The sequence below is a fragment of the Anastrepha obliqua genome, chromosome 4, assembly GCF_027943255.1.
Source record: "Anastrepha obliqua isolate idAnaObli1 chromosome 4, idAnaObli1_1.0, whole genome shotgun sequence".
Lineage (NCBI taxonomy): Eukaryota > Metazoa > Arthropoda > Insecta > Diptera > Tephritidae > Anastrepha > Anastrepha obliqua.
Genome location: NC_072895.1, coordinates 79346912 through 79362892, shown reverse-complemented (window position 1 = coordinate 79362892; position 15981 = coordinate 79346912). Strand labels below are relative to the sequence as shown.

At 37.4% G+C, this 15981-nt stretch overlaps 1 protein-coding gene across 1 annotated transcript; it reads right to left on the bottom strand.

Moving 5' to 3' along the window:
* Window positions 1-415: 415 nt before the first annotated feature.
* LOC129244237 (uncharacterized) lies at window positions 416-13798 on the bottom strand. The gene is made up of 4 exons (XM_054881851.1): window positions 13660-13798; window positions 10540-10715; window positions 9847-10313; window positions 416-824 (listed from the first exon to the last, which is right to left on the bottom strand). Exons 1-4 carry the CDS (start codon window positions 13796-13798, stop codon window positions 815-817), a joined length of 792 nt encoding a protein of 263 aa, XP_054737826.1. The 3' UTR covers window positions 416-814.
* Between the last annotated feature and the right edge of the window lie 2183 nt (window positions 13799-15981).

Genomic DNA, 15981 nt, shown 5'->3' with positions numbered 1-15981 from the left:
GCGCTTACATTTATACAATAAACACGATACAAATTGCAGCTACATGCATATACATACATACACAAATACAAATACAAATACATAAATACGTAAATACATTATGCCTACATAATTACTTACATACATAAGTTGTTTATTGCGTAAGTTTAAATGGTTAAACCGCACACGCATGTACACACATGCATACATATACATACATATGTACATATGTGCTTAAAGGATTTTAATTATACACTCATAAAAAGACACATACATAATTTTAATATTTTTTTATATCAAAAGTTAACTTAGTTTTTTATGATCAGCGCATTTGTTGTGTTAATTAACATTTATATTTTTTTGCAAAAAATAATTTCACTTTTATAAAAATTTTGATTAATCGTTAATCATATTTTTTCACGAATAGGTATGGCTTTGTATTTTTATTTTGATTAAAGTTTTAATTTTACGCTTATTTATTTAGGTATTTAATTGGAGCGGCTTGGCCTGGCACAATGCAACGCTGTGTGCTTTTAGGTGTCGAATGAATGTGAACGGTTGATGTGGGTGATGCAAATAAGGTCGCAGTGAAGGTGAGTAGCTAGTGAGGTAGTGAAGCGGAAGAGTGATTTTGAGCGTGAAGTTTGGTGGTTGTGGGCGTGGTAATGTTAGCTGTTTCGGTTGCAGTGTTGCCATTTTGTTTGCGCTCCAATTTAATGGACGAAATTTTGATATATTCTTCTGCTTGAACTTCTCGCGTTGCATTAGCACAGTTGGACAGTATTTTCTTTGGTTTCTAATAAAGTCTTGTTTTTTCATATATTTTTAACAGCATCTACGGTTTGCTACAAGTACATTAAGATTTAAAGTTAGCCTCTGGGTCTGTATGTAAATACTAGAAAAAGCTTGCTGCTGTAATACGTTTTGTTATAGTTAAAGCAAATCTTAGCACAGATGTATGTATGTAGGCTAAGTATTTTATTCCTATATGCGGGAGTTGCTTTTAATACACAATTTGTTTTATCGAAAAAAAATAAAAAATAAAATATCTGCATAATTTTAAGTATTGATTGATAATATGAGTGGAGTCTTTAGTCTTAAGTGACAGTCAGGCTGCACTATAGGCTCTGGAGAATGCAAAGCACACTTCAAAGATTCTTCAAGAATGTAAGAAGAAGAAGACTGAATAAGCTTGTAATTATATGGATTCCAGGATACTGCGGGGTTCAGGGGAATGAATTTGCCATGAATTGGCCAACTGTGGCTCAGCAGTTAAACGACCAGAGCCATTAATCGGAATCAGTTATGCAGGAATCATGAATTGGATCAGCGATTATGTATGCAATTTACTAAAGATTTACGCTGCAGCACTGCACAGTGTTTTGTGGCAAGCCCGAACAGTAAACTGTTGAACTTTTTTCTAAAACTAGGAAGAAAAGACGTTCGTTTGATGGTCGCCCAAAATCAGTAATCACCGGTCGCACAATCCATGGGGACAGCATATGACCAGCATTGGAATCGTTGAGGATGCGATTTGCCTGTCTTGCTTAGAGGAGCTGAACATTTTCTCTCCAACATTTTCTCTTCCAATGTCATGAGAACGAGTAAAATTCGTTCTCTCAAACTGTAGGATATTTTCAAATTCACCACACAGGTTTAGCTACTTCTGTGCCTCTATTCTATCCTATATCTTTCTTTTTGTATTTCTCCCCTTTTCTCCTTGACTATCTACCCTTTTACTTTCCAGAGTTTTAAATACAATGTGCTTTTTAGCCTGAATGTTTTAGGAGTTACCAATTCTCTTGGTGCTTCTTGGATCGAATTTTTCAAATTTCAATATGTTTAAAAATATGTTCGTTTATTTATGGCAAAAGCCTCAGTATCCAAAAAAAGAAGAAATTATCAAGAAAAAGTGCAACCCTAAAGAAAAGTAAAGTATTTTCATCAAATGAAATACTTTTAATTGATAGTAATTTCTGCTTAATATACATATAAATATAATTTGTGTTACACCCTTTTTGGGTGTGTTTGCCGAGTTGCTCCTTTTATTTGCTGTTGTTCCACAAATGGAAGGACCTACAGTTTTAAGCCGATTTCCAATTGAAATTTTTTTCCATGGTTTGTCATTGCCTGCCATATGGCTGCATACTTTTCTCAAAATTTATTTTTAGGTTATGGCCAGGAAAAGCCAACACATTTTCGAGCATGCTTTTGCCAACCATACTAATACTGGTGAAATGTGTACGCGCTTTACAAAAAATATAAAATTTTAGCTCCACTTTTAGAGCATATTTTGCAATAAATTAATATTTCGTTTTTGCCTTTAGAACTAATATAATAAAACATTTTTTTTTATTGATAACAGTCTAGTGACGCTTTCTCGAAAGTTAAATGAATATCCAAGTGTACATTAACGGCATACCCATACACATGCATATATATAATATAGGTTGGCAAAAAAGTCTTGCGGTATTTCAGCAAGCTTGTCTTTGCAAGCGCGTAGTTCTAGTTGTATTCGTCGCATCGGTTCACGTTAGAGCTTTTTGGAAAGCTCTTTTCACGTGCTAACACGTGTTTGATTAATTGTTGTTTGCTTTTAGTCGTTCGTGAGTTATAGCGTCGCAAACATGGAGCAAAATAAAGAGAAAATACGGCATATTTTACAGTACTACTACGATAAAGGCAAAAATGCATCTCATGCTGCCAATAAAATTTGTGCAGTTTATGGACCCGATACAGTTTCCATTTCCACCGCACAACGATGGTTTCAACGTTTTCGTTCTGGTGCAGAGGTGATCGAAGATGCGCTACGGTCCGGAAGGCCTGTCGTCGAAAATTGCGATAAAATCGCTGAATTGATCGAAAGAGACCGGCATAGTACCAGCCGTAGCATCGGCCAAGAGCTGGGCATGAGTCATCAAACCGTTATAAACCATTTGAAGAAGCTTGGATTCAAAAAGAAGCTCGATGGATGGGTGCCACACGACTTGACGCAAAAAAACATTTTTGCCCGTATGGATGCATGCGAATCGCTTCTGAATAGCAACAAAATCAACCCGTTTTTGAAGCGGATGGTGACTGGCGATGAAAAGTGGGTCACTTACGACAACGTGAAGTGCAAACGGTCGCGGTCGAAAAGCGGTGAAGCTGCTCAGACGGTGGCCAAGCCTGGATTGACGGCCAGGAAGGTTCTTCTGTGTGTTTGGTGGGATTGGCAGGGAATCATCCACTATGAGCTGCTCCCCTATGGCCAAACGCTCAATTCGGACCTGTACTGCCAACAACTGGACCGCTTGAATGCAGCACTCATGCAGAAGAGGCCATTTTTGATCAACAGAGCCCGAATTGTCTTCCATCAGGACAACGCCAGGCCACACACATCTTTGGTGACGCGCCAGAAGCTCCGGGAGCTCGGATGGGAGGTTCTTTTGCATCCACCGTATAGTCCGGATCTCGCACCAAGTGATTACCACCTATTTCTGTCCATGGCGAACGAGCTTGGTAGTCGGAAGTTGTCCACAAGAGAGTCCTGTGAAAATTGGCTCTCCGAGTTTTTTGACAATAGGGGAGCGAGCTTCTATAAGAGGGGCATTATAAAGTTGGCATCTCGTTGGGAACTCGTCATCGAACAAAACGGTGCATATTTGACTTAAATCGCATTATTATAACCAATTTTATGAACAATTGAAAATTCAATAAAAATACCGCAAGACTTTCTTGCCAACTTTTACATAAAATTTATTCTGCGCGTGAAAGGAAATATATGTTTCGAACACTAGAAAAGAAAAATTGTCAAAAATGAATGCGATGTTTAGGCCCTTAGACTTACACTTTTCTATGCTAAAATTCAATAGACTATGAAACTGCATACTTGAAATTTTTCTAAAAATTCGAATGAAGAAGTCCGAAATTTTGATGGAAATTTGTTGAAATTTTTTTTAAATTTGCACAAAGTTGAAAGTTGGAGTTTTGTGGTTTTTATAAGAGAATTATTTAACTTATATAAGGAGCTAATAAGTTGTCAAAATTTGTCAATAAACCTTTGTGCTGTAGTTATTAAGTGCGCTGTATATAAAATTTAGAAGCATATCTTAAGGCGTATAAGGATTTTACGAGCACATTTGTAGCACATACAAGGCGCAAGTCCAAAATTGACAAGACTGGCGTCATAAAAATGTTTTTGATGGCGCCATCTTTTTAATGACTTAGTGCGTTGGAAGTAACATCCCTAGCTGACTTCCCGTGAAAGTTTGGTGACATTCGGTTTAGTGACAATGAACATACGGGCCGCCCAAAATCAGTAGTCACCGAATCAACTCCATCCAAATTGTTCGTAAATTTATCAAAATAGAACGGAAATCATCGTTGAAATTCATGGAATCAGAGGTGAATATATCCAAAACATCGATTTATCGTATTTTATCTGATTATTTGGGCTTACGAAAGGTCTGTGCACGTTTCATTCTGCACAAGGTAACTGAGGACCAAACATTGCTCAGAATTCAACATTCGAGAGGCGAGAAAAGACGAAGACGAGAACTTCCTTTACAATATTGTAGCTAGCGATGTTTCCAACATGAACCTCAAACTAAGCGTCAAAGTGCCAAATGAAAGGCCCCAAACGTGCCACCATTCGATAAATTGCGTTTGGAGAAGTCAAAAATCAAGTCGATGGTCATTTGTTTTTACGATTCCAGGGGCATTGTCCACAAGGAGTTCATGCTAACGAGCCAAACCGTCAATGCACTTTTCTATCATTCGTCGAATTCGCCCTGAATACCGCGAAGAAGGAAGCTGGCGCTTATTGCATGATAATGCACCATCTCATCAATCCACTCTTGTGACTGATTTTTTGATTAGAAATTGCATTTTACAACCGGCCATCCGACATCTGAAGGACATTGCAGTCAATGACCTGAAACACTCTTTGGAAAAGCTTTTAGATCGTGCAAAAAAGTGCGTCGAGGCCAGGGAGGACTATTTTGAATAAATAAACTCGAAGTTATCAGAACAAAGCTCCTGTCGCTTCTATGTATTTTACCCCAGTCGTGTTTATTTTGGACTTCACCTTGTATTTAGACCATATTTGTTGATGTCACTCTTGCAGCAAATGAGCGATTGGAGTTGTACAACATTTCTTTCCTTATGTTAGATTGGATTTTGAGGTAATATATCACACCAAGTGAAAGTGGTGTAATATTAAAAAGACAAAAAAAAAAAACACTTGCTTCACCATTTCCTGTAAACTTCTGAATTTTCAAACTACTTGCTTCTTATACATTTCTCTCCTTTACAACCTCTTGTAGGACTGAAAAGGTTATTGGAAAAATTTTAATTTCACACTTCACTTGCGAAGCAAACGTGGCATCTGATTATTGCTCTGCGCAAAAAGGCTCAAATGAATAGTCACTTCCTCTTAACATATAAATCTTAATATATGAACGCATATGGACATGAGCACATACATATATATAAAGGGCCTTTCAAAAGATGCGTTTAGAGGTTGTTTTAAAATAAAACATGTAAACATTTAAATTCTTTCAAGTATCGCTATTTTTATTATATTAAAAATTAGGCTCTTAACAATTATATGTGAAAAATTATATCATTTAAATGTGCACATTTATCGCATTGAGCTCAGCAATCTCGATCCGAATGTTGTGTTTAAGCTCTGGAATCGTTGTGAGCTTATTCACACAGACTTTGCTTTTCAAAAATTTCTAGTCTGGTCTGCCAGTTCTTTTTATATGCTCTATGCAAACAGCTCCTTGAAATTTTTTACCAAACCTTGAATTGTCGACTCATTCGGACATTTATTTCCACTAAAAAAATCACGAAGTTTACGAAATGTTGTTCTTAAATATCGACCGTTTTCATAATAAGTTTCAATAATTCTAATGCGTTGTCTGTCGTGTAAAAATGTGCATCTACCAACTTGACAAATGTCGAAGAGGAAATAAAAATAGGTAAGGTCTAGGAATTATTCACTACTGGCATTACTTTTGAAATACCCTTTATTAAAAAATTGATTTCCCAAGCGCAGGTGTCTTTTTAAAAATGAAATATAATAAAAAAAGCAATATTTTTTTTTGGTATTTTTCGGCTTTAATAGAAGCAACAAAAAACCCTACTCTTTATGGAACATAACTTTGTTCGTGTGACTGTCCGCCAGCTATACCCAGTAGCGCATCTTGTCAGCCCTTATTGACGCTTTCTGTATCCATCTCACTCACAATTGCATGATATTCTTCTTAACGCTTTGAATTGCTGCTGGCTAATCTGCTTAATATCAATCCTTAGCAATAATTCAGAAAAACATCTAACAAGGTCAGATCTCAATAAACAGGGCGTTTCCAGTAGAGAAAAATTAATCTACATATGATGCCAGTCTATATGAATGCTTTGGCTCCTCGGCTTTAGAAACCCCGTTAGAAAACCGATCCCCTGATCAGACAATTTTGTTTATTAACAAAGATCTACACCCAATTGTAACTATTATAAGGCCCAAATTGCGAAGCGAGAATGAAGTGGCCTTAAATTTGTAGGTGCGGTTGCGCTTTGTAAACGAATTATGTGAGACATTTGTGGTAAATTCTAACCAGACTTCTGTGTAAAATAGTCGATGGTAAGCTGATATTCTTGTGCTGACTGTACACTAACGGCCAGAGGAGGCACATTCTCGCTGGTACGTACCGCACGACGACGGGAACGATAAGTGTTGCGCACTAGTAAACTACAAACTCGCCTAGAGCCCCCGGGCGAAATTATTTTCCACAACCACGTATTTGGACCACAGCAATCATTCTTGTATATTTCCCAGAGTTTTTCAAGCGTAAGTATGTGGAAAATCTGAATGTTAAAATTACTTATACTTTTGAACCAGAAAAATTCGCACAGGTCCAACTACCTCTATTTCTCTATTCCATACAATCTTTTTCCTTCTGTTACTCCCTTTCACTTTCCAGAGTTTTAAATACAATGAGCGTCTTAGGCTGAGTGTTTTAGGAGTTACCAAATCTCTCGGTGCTTCTTGGCTCGACTTTTGAAATTTCAAATTTCCTTATATTTTCCAACTGTATCAGTATTTTGGTTACCCTGTACATTTGTGCGTGTACGTTGAATTAAAAAAAATGTAAACTGGATATGAATTCCAGAGACCCATTTTAACGCATCCTTGCCTAACTATTTATCATATATACGCACCTACATGTAGACTTACACACGCATACATTATTGAAGAAGTGGCTGCATGTGCGAAATACGGGCTAACGATATTTAATACATATCGTGGTGCTCGAACTACATATGTATACTTTAGTGACTAGATTTGAACTAGTGCAATCAAGACTGCAATCGGACCGGTTGCAAAAATCCATACATACAAAAATGGCAAAAATGTTACGCTTGTAGGAAATCGCTGCATAATTCATCATTAGACCGCAATTAGGAAGCTGAGTGAGGCTTAATTCGCCTTATAACACAGAAAATTATATATTTTTTTTAAATAATAACTAAGCTTAAGCACTTAAACTTCTGTTTAACACAATTTAGCTATAAATTCAAATGACTGCTTTTATAAAATCATTTCTGTATATGTACACTTTTTTCGTTTTGCTGCAAATCAACAGTTAATAAATTGTTATCTTCCATAAAAAAGTTGAAGCCTTAAAGTATGCAATATAAAATAAATAAATAAATAATTCGCGCATACACTTCTGTTACGTGTTTGCTCGAGCTTCTCTTCCTATTTGTGGCGCGCGTCTTGATGTTGTCCCACAAATGGTGAGACCTACAGTTTTAAGCCTACTACGAACGGCAAATTGTTTTTTATGAGGAGCATTTTTCATGGCGGAAATACACTGTGGGGTTTGCCATTGCCTATCGAGGGGCAACCGCTATGCAATATACTTTAATACAAATTTGCATTACAATTTTCGTGAGCTTTGTTAGAAAATTTTAGGTTTGTTCAGCGTTCAATGATATACTCGTACGGTGAATTTGTTCACGTAAATCCAAAGAATAGGCTCTCGCCTTCCATTTACTTGTCGTAAGAAGAGAAGTTTAGTGACAACGTCATAAGAAAATACTGATGGAATGGTTGCAATTTTCAAAACAAAATTTTAATTTTATTTGTTTGATAGATATTTTGTATGGATATAGAGAAGGAGGTAAATGGGATCGCAATGGAATAGGTCAAGTTACATTTACACAAACGTGAAAAATGACGAAACATTTATCAAATTCATGAAAGATATGTTCAATTTCGATTGTGCATCAGACGTTAATAAGTCAACAACACTAAGAAGCAACATCATTGATTGGCCTTTTTCAAGACACATTACACTTGAAACACCCCTTTTTATTTCCTACTTTTCCTATCATCCTCCTATTCTCAACAGAGAAATGGTTCATTACCATGCACACAGGTAGAAGGCATATGCAAATACAAATACAAGTATGTGAATTTATATACAAATGCGCATATACATACATATACATGATCAAGTAGGAGAGAGCCAGATGTCGAACGTTGCCGAACGCGGATGTCGATTGTGCGTCTTTGTCGTTCGTTCCGAGCTCTCGCTTGCAGTTCAAGCAAGGTAACGACGCATGAGCAAGATAACGACACATTTTTTCGTGCGTGCAGCCGGCTAAATCGAATTATAAGACGTTATCACGTCAAAAAGCTTTTCTAAGACAACAAATTAGTTTGTGGGAAAAATAAGAGATTTTAACTCGTCAGACATTTCTCTCATTATGAATTTTTGAATTTGCTTAAAAAATAATTTTTCGCCCCTAAAGTACCACTGTGCGAGGTGCCAAGTTTAGTTGCTTGAATTTCTAGGTATTTATTGAAATTCCAACAAAATTCCCAATTCCCAATAAAAGTCACTTACTCAACAACTAATTTTGATGACATCCGCACTCAGTTTCAAGTTCAAGTAAACTTAAGTGGAACGAACAAATAAAAAGTTTTTATTTTTCTTTTTTTCTGAGAGTATTTTCTGCACCAACAACAATGGAAGTTTGTTTTTAAGAGATAAACGGAAAACTATAATACATTTCATACATAAGAGGAAATATGCGCTTTCAACCAGTTCAGTGCTTCGATATGAAATAAAAAAGAATCTCAGTGAGTGGTTTGGACAATTCAATGAATTTAATAGCTGAAAATGTTTTTATTATTTTTAACATTACGAGACTTCCAATACTTATCAAATCAGGCACTGTTGAAATCTCATAGCCTGTGGACAATCCATGACATATGAATTTGTTGCCTTTTTGATTTTTCTGTTTGTATTTTTTTTATTTGATTTTCATTTTTGTAAAATATGGACTATTTTATTTGATATTTAATATTTGCATGCTGCGAATTCTCGTTAGCACTGTGCATTGTTAATGACACTGTCAAATACTGTGCACAATTTTTGTGCACCATTAAATGTCACTTGGAATTTCCCATAATATCTGTCAGGCAGCGGTTTTACTAAAAATTCCTCTGTGATGTGTTGCATGTACGTTGGTAAATTTAATATTTGCACCAATGTCAATTTGATAATATACATATACATACATATAAGTATCTGTACATCCCGCATATTAGAATAGAAAAACTTTGCAAATAGTTCGACAGCTGTCGAGTGTTATTTACGTTTAAGCGCCTAAAGTTGACTGCATTTGCCTAAATCTAACTCTTTGCCATAAATCGTACTGTGGAAATATCTATGTATGTAATCCTAAAGCTATTCCAACACTTAGCTTAATCTCAACTATTTCTATTTGGCTTAGACATACAAGCACGCACTCACTTCTACTCGTACGTATTGGTACAATAAATAAATAATGTAAAAGTTTTCATTTAATTACGTTGATTTTGCATCGGCGCTGCTAATGGACGGCCATTGCCGTTTGATGACGGCGAAGTGGGTCATTTGGTAGGTGTTGGTGTGCTGGCAGCGGCGCTCTACGAATCCTGTCAAACAGTAGCCCATATTGTAGTCCTCCATAGAGATATTGGAGGTTAGATACAGTTTGAATTCGTCAATATCCTTCTCGTTGGCACTGCCCGCACCTGCGCCACTACCGTCGGCACAATCAAGGCAAGTTCTAGCGCCCACCGCACTGCCGCACACTGTCTTTTTGCTGCGAAAGTGTCCTGCGATGAGCAGCGAACCCTTTTGTTCGAGTGGCATCATTTTCGCTTTGGTTGTTTGTCGTTGTGTGCCCGTGAACTCTTCGATTCGACAGCGATTCGGTTGCCACCAACAAGGCGTAATAGTCCAGTAGCTAGAGGAAGCAGTACGTGCCCAACCCTCTTCTGGGTAAAGGAGTATCTGTAAGTAAACGAACGAAAAGCAATGAGAATTGAATAAAATGTAGCCTAGTGTTAAAATAAAAAAAAATATTACCCCTCATGGGCGAAGGCTACAAAGTAAACAGAAATGGGTAACAAATGCAAAGGGATTCCGCGGCGCTTTCAGTTCGGTCGGTGGCATGCTGCAAAAGTGCAAGTAATTGTCAGCACTGCCGCTGCCACAATCGCAGCCTTCGCGAACTCACTACAAATTGCGATTTAGCATTTCCATAGCGGGATATGCCATACTTCCCCAACCCTGCTCTACCTTGTTGATGTGACAAAAGCTTGCAAAAGTTTATTTTGAGGAAATTGACGGTGCTTAATTGAAAATCGAAATTAAAATTTTCGCACAAGGGACAAATGCCACGTTCGTCCGCTCCTTATGCCAACTTTGATTTTGTTTACTTCTTTTTATATGATTTCTTCCTGTCCGTTTATTTTTGGCAGATGGCATTTAATAACATGTAAATTTTTGACAGAAATTCTTACGGATCTAATGAGACTTGATGTTAGCTGCGTAAAGTTGAATAATGAAAGAGTAGAACGAAATCAAATTGCGCGTTATTTGCACAGTTAAGCAAATATTTACATTTATTGTTCTAAAATCGGATTTGGGAAGACTGTGTGAAAAGAAATTTAACAGATGAACATAATTTTTTTTTTTTGTTTTTTTCCCCTCTTTATTTTATACATCTGTCCATTGACATTAAGTACGTTTAACAATTTGGCCAGGATTTGCATACATCGCTTAATGACCAGTGCCAGTATATATGTATATAATTGGCGCGTACACCCTTTTTGGGTGTTTGGCCGAGCTCCTCCTCCTATTTGTGGTGTGCGTCTTGACGTTGTTCCACAAATAGAGGGACCTACAATTTTAAGCCGACTCCGAATGGCAGATATTTTTATGAGGAGCTTTTTCATGGCAGAAATACACTCGGAGGTTTGCCATTGCTTGCCGAGGGGCGACCGCTATTAGAAACATGTTTTTCTTTTTCTTTTAATTTTGGTGTTTCACCGAGATTCGAACCTACGTTCTCTCTGTGAATTCCGAATGGTAGTCACGCACCAACCCATTCAGCTACGACGGCCGCCGAATAATATGGCGGCCGACATAATATACAATTGAATAATATTCAATACAAGTTTGACTCTACATAATGACAATTGTGCAACAATATAACAATATAACAGCAATTTAACCCCTTTGCAGATTTATTATTTTCTAGCATTCATTAAGTCGCTTGGTCGAGTTCTCTTTAAGCGTCTTTCAGTGTTTTTTTCCCTTTCCAGAAGTTTGTTGATTTCTGCATTATTGTGTTCCTGTATTTTTTCAAAGTGCCTTTTAGTTATTTTTTTGATCTCTTCGTCTAGTGTTGCTATATTAAAAGTACTGTGGATGTCATCATTTTTCGTGTACCTGTCAGACATGGTCAAAATTCGAAGAATTTTCGATTGTTGTCGTTGAATTTTTACTATATGAGACATTAACATAATAGCGCACATTAAAATAGATGCATATGTTTTACGAGCGAGCGAGAGTTTCCGTGCTTAAGGGCAGAGATAATGAAAAGAGAGAATGCGATATCCTTACTAAAATGGTAGGAGCGTTAGGAAAACTCTACAAAGGGAAGGTGGACCTATACGCTAATCCCAAACATCGAAAAATGACTAAGTCGAAGCAATGTTGAGCTTAACTTCTACCTAACACAATTCGTGGCAGGTCATGGTTGCTACCAGAAGTAACTACATCGCCTTAGGATACGTGAATCGTCTTTATGTCCAGCATTCTATGAAGAGGAAGATGCAAGGCATGTTTTTGTATGCCCCCGAATTGTGACTATCAGAGGTACTTTAGCTGCACTATCGAAGTTTCGACTTATCGAAACATAATCCACATCAGGATGTCTTCTAAGTATTCGTGGGATAAAATTTCGTCGGTATACGAGACCAGCGGCAAATAAATAGATGACACTTGACAAAGAAACGGACTCTTAAGTTGAAGTGTGACAAGTATGGCGGGAGGATGGATAGCTACTACAACCAACCAGGGTGATTATCTTCGGATATAAACAAAACTGGGGGAGGATTAAAGTATATGCAATTTGTGACGGACTCCCCATGAAGAGTAACTGACGTAGAGCCTAGTGCTCAACCGCCTCCCGACGATTTACTTACTACCGTTAAGGGAACCGGGAGGTGATCGGTACATTGACGGTAGGAGGTTTGTTCGGGTTAAATTCCCACATTGAAAAAATGTTTTATTAGAATCTCGACTTAAGTCTCTAAAAGTTACGTGAGATAACAAAATGTAAACTCCCTTGAAATGATTGCTTAGTGAGATTTTTGCTGCAACTCCACCGCAAAAGGCCTGGTTTTGTGTGGAACTACACAGATCGAAAAGAATTCTCTTCCGGCGTAGTACTTGCCGTTTGTTTAAAAAAAATATGGCAAAAAAATGTTCAAGCTTGATGAAGTTGCACGAAATATTGAGGCTCGAGGTTTCAAATTCGAAATTTTTGATTCCTTACATCGGTCTTTAGATGGAAATGAGCTCCGTCTTACATAAAAATGAAGCTGAGCGCTTAGTTTGCTTGTAATTTAGTCTTATATGGACTTCCTTTCTTTGTGCAGAACTGTGTGCTTTTGTGAATGAAATCATTCCTTAACTCGTTCTGAAACTAAAACAAAAGAAAGAATCTTGCGAGGCCAATCAAATCTATTGCTCTTACATTTTCTGACTTTTGAATTTGGTCGGGTTCACGATATTATCACTTTTGTGTGAACGCATTAGATCCTCCAAAGCGAGCACGCACACACATGAACGCGCAATGTTTGTATGGGAAAAAGAAAAGGTCTGTTTTAGGGGTTTCCCGGAAATTATTCGAATTTTTCTTGCCGTACAAACCATCCTTGGACTTCAAGGAACATTAAAAAAAAAAAAAAATGTTAAGATTGATCTAGTATGCGTAGTTGAGTTATGCGCTTACCAACACATTTTGCGATTCATTTTTATATTATAAATAATGACAGTTGACGCTCACACCGACAGGACTGCCATTCTCTTGAATTAATGCTGCTATAATCTTCTTTGCATCGATCCAATTGGTTAACTATAAGTGTTATATGCGCTGCCGAAGTTTGCTACAGCAGCCTTTACGGTAGAGGTTTTAATTGTATACTCGTAGGTATACTTATACATATAAATATATGCATATACTTATACTATGAACAAATTATGCATTTACATGGGTGTGTGGTTTGTCTTGTATTGTAAACCTAATAACAATGAGTGCGTCAAGCAATTAAATTAAAAACAATACCAACAATGTAGCCGAACATGATCGGGTTTGCACGCTTTTGTGGGTTTTGCGGTAAAAATGTCATTTCATTGTTGTGTTTATTCTTTAATTGGAATACCGGTCTGCTTCGTTGGCTGCGTGATGGTATGTTATTCCACATATTCATATAATAATGATTATAGAAATGCATATGCACATACATACATACATAAATGCTGTTCAAACAGCAAATATAATTAATTTCTTTTTAAACCTTCCCTTTCTGTCGCTAGTAACGGGTGTTCTTTTGAGAATCATACCATTTTTGTTTTAATGATGGTATGTAACAGTTTGTGTCTTTTTTCCAGCATAACCGGCCTTATTTTTTAGCATATGCCAGTATTGCTTATTGCATTGTCTTGCTGGATCCAGTTGACATTGATGGAAGAAACTTAAAAGTCACTAATGATTTGCCTAAATCGCTAATTACACTAGTTTACAAATTTTCAGTTTCAAAAATGGTCCTCGACCAAAAAGCGTTTTTTAGACTAATTTGAGGTCGCTCAAACCAAAAATGACTTATTTTTTTTTCAAAGAACGGTTTCCGAGATATTCCCAAAAAAACTGTTTTTTGTGCAATAGTGCAGTTATTACCTGAAATCTCGAAAACAGTGCGTGCCATTTCTTTGAAGTGCATACATTTCGAAAGGCACACCATTTTTGGTGTAAACTAGTGTTATTGACGGTAAAGTTGGTTCACATTGAAATGACCAAGATGTGGCTCAACTTATTACAGGTAATATTGTATGACTGTTCGAGCAATTTTTTCCAGTATCGTATTAACACTTTCCCTGTCCGCTGAGCCACATATGGCTCAGGAAAAGTGCGCCTGATAAGCACTGATACGTTCCACATGTGTTTCATGAACGTGCAGAAGCAAAAATGTCCCTCTACGCTCATGGACCATATGTGTTTCAGGTTGAAATACCCTACATTACTAAAGCTATCCTATGACTACAAAAACACAAATTATTCAAAAAACCCGGTTGGACCTGTCGGTCAATTTTGCATTTTTGTATTGGGACAGGGAACGTGTTAAATAAGTTACATAATAGGGGGTCCTCTATGTGAAGCCTTGTCTGGTATAATTTTTGTGTGAGCGAACGCGGCTTTGAAATATGCAGTTAAAACGAGGGTATTTTGAAAGACTTGGCTTATTAGAACACTGAACTTAATAAACAAGCACGCCATTGTGTTGAGCTATTCTCTCTGAGTATCAGGTGACAAATTGCGGATCTAAGTTATACGAGCCAAGGTTCGGTTCACGGATTGTACATATACGAGTATCTACAACAGTGGAGGCGTGCTTTCAGTTGATGGACAATTTTATTGACATGGTTTCGAGCTTCTCGATCACCTTCTTAGCTGATGGAACTTTTTGTGGTGTAATCTTCTGCGTGGTACTCTAATGTTTCTGTCATGGGAGTTTGTATATTTTGATCAAAGATGCGTTCTTCGCCCATCCTTGCGTACGAATATAATTTCGTGGCGAGAACACTGCTTATTAAGTTTTTATCACAGAAGCGATCTTTAGCTGTAATGCAAAATGACGCTGGTCAATACTATCAGCGCCATCAAAGTTAGGAAGGACCTCACCGAGCCCTTTGATGCCAAACGAGGTTTCAGACAGGGTGACTCGCTGTCGTGTTAATTCTTCAACCTAATGCTGGAAAAGATCGTGCGAGCTGCAGAACTTAATCGCTTCGGCACAATTTTTTATATGAGCATTCAATTGTTGGTGTATGTTGATGATATTGATACCATCGGCCTAAACAACCTTAGCTCTGCCTTTTGCAAACTGGATAAAGCAGCAAAGCGAATGGGTCTGGTGGTAAACGAGAACAAAACGATGTACTTCTAGTCATCAATCAAACAGTCGGCGCACTCGCTGTTATAATTTTGAGGTTGTAGGAGACTTCGTTTATCATTGAGTAGTAAAGTACATCTTTCGACGAACAAAACTAACGCTCTATAAGGCTATCATCATGTCCGTCCTAACGTATGGGTCAGAAGCTTGGATAATGACAATATCCGATGAGGCGTCACTTGGAGTGTTTGAGAGAAAGATTCTGCGGAAGATTTTTGGAGCTTTGCACGTTGACGACGGCGAATATAGCAGGCGATGGAACGATGAGCTTTACGACGACATAGACATAGTGCAGCGAATAAAGATACAGTAGCTACGTTGGCTGGGTCATGTTGTCCGAATGGATATAAACGCTTCAGCTCTAAAAGTATTCGATACAGTATCAGCTGGTGGTAGCAGAGGAATAGGAAGACCTCTTTGGCCTCTGCGTTGGAAAG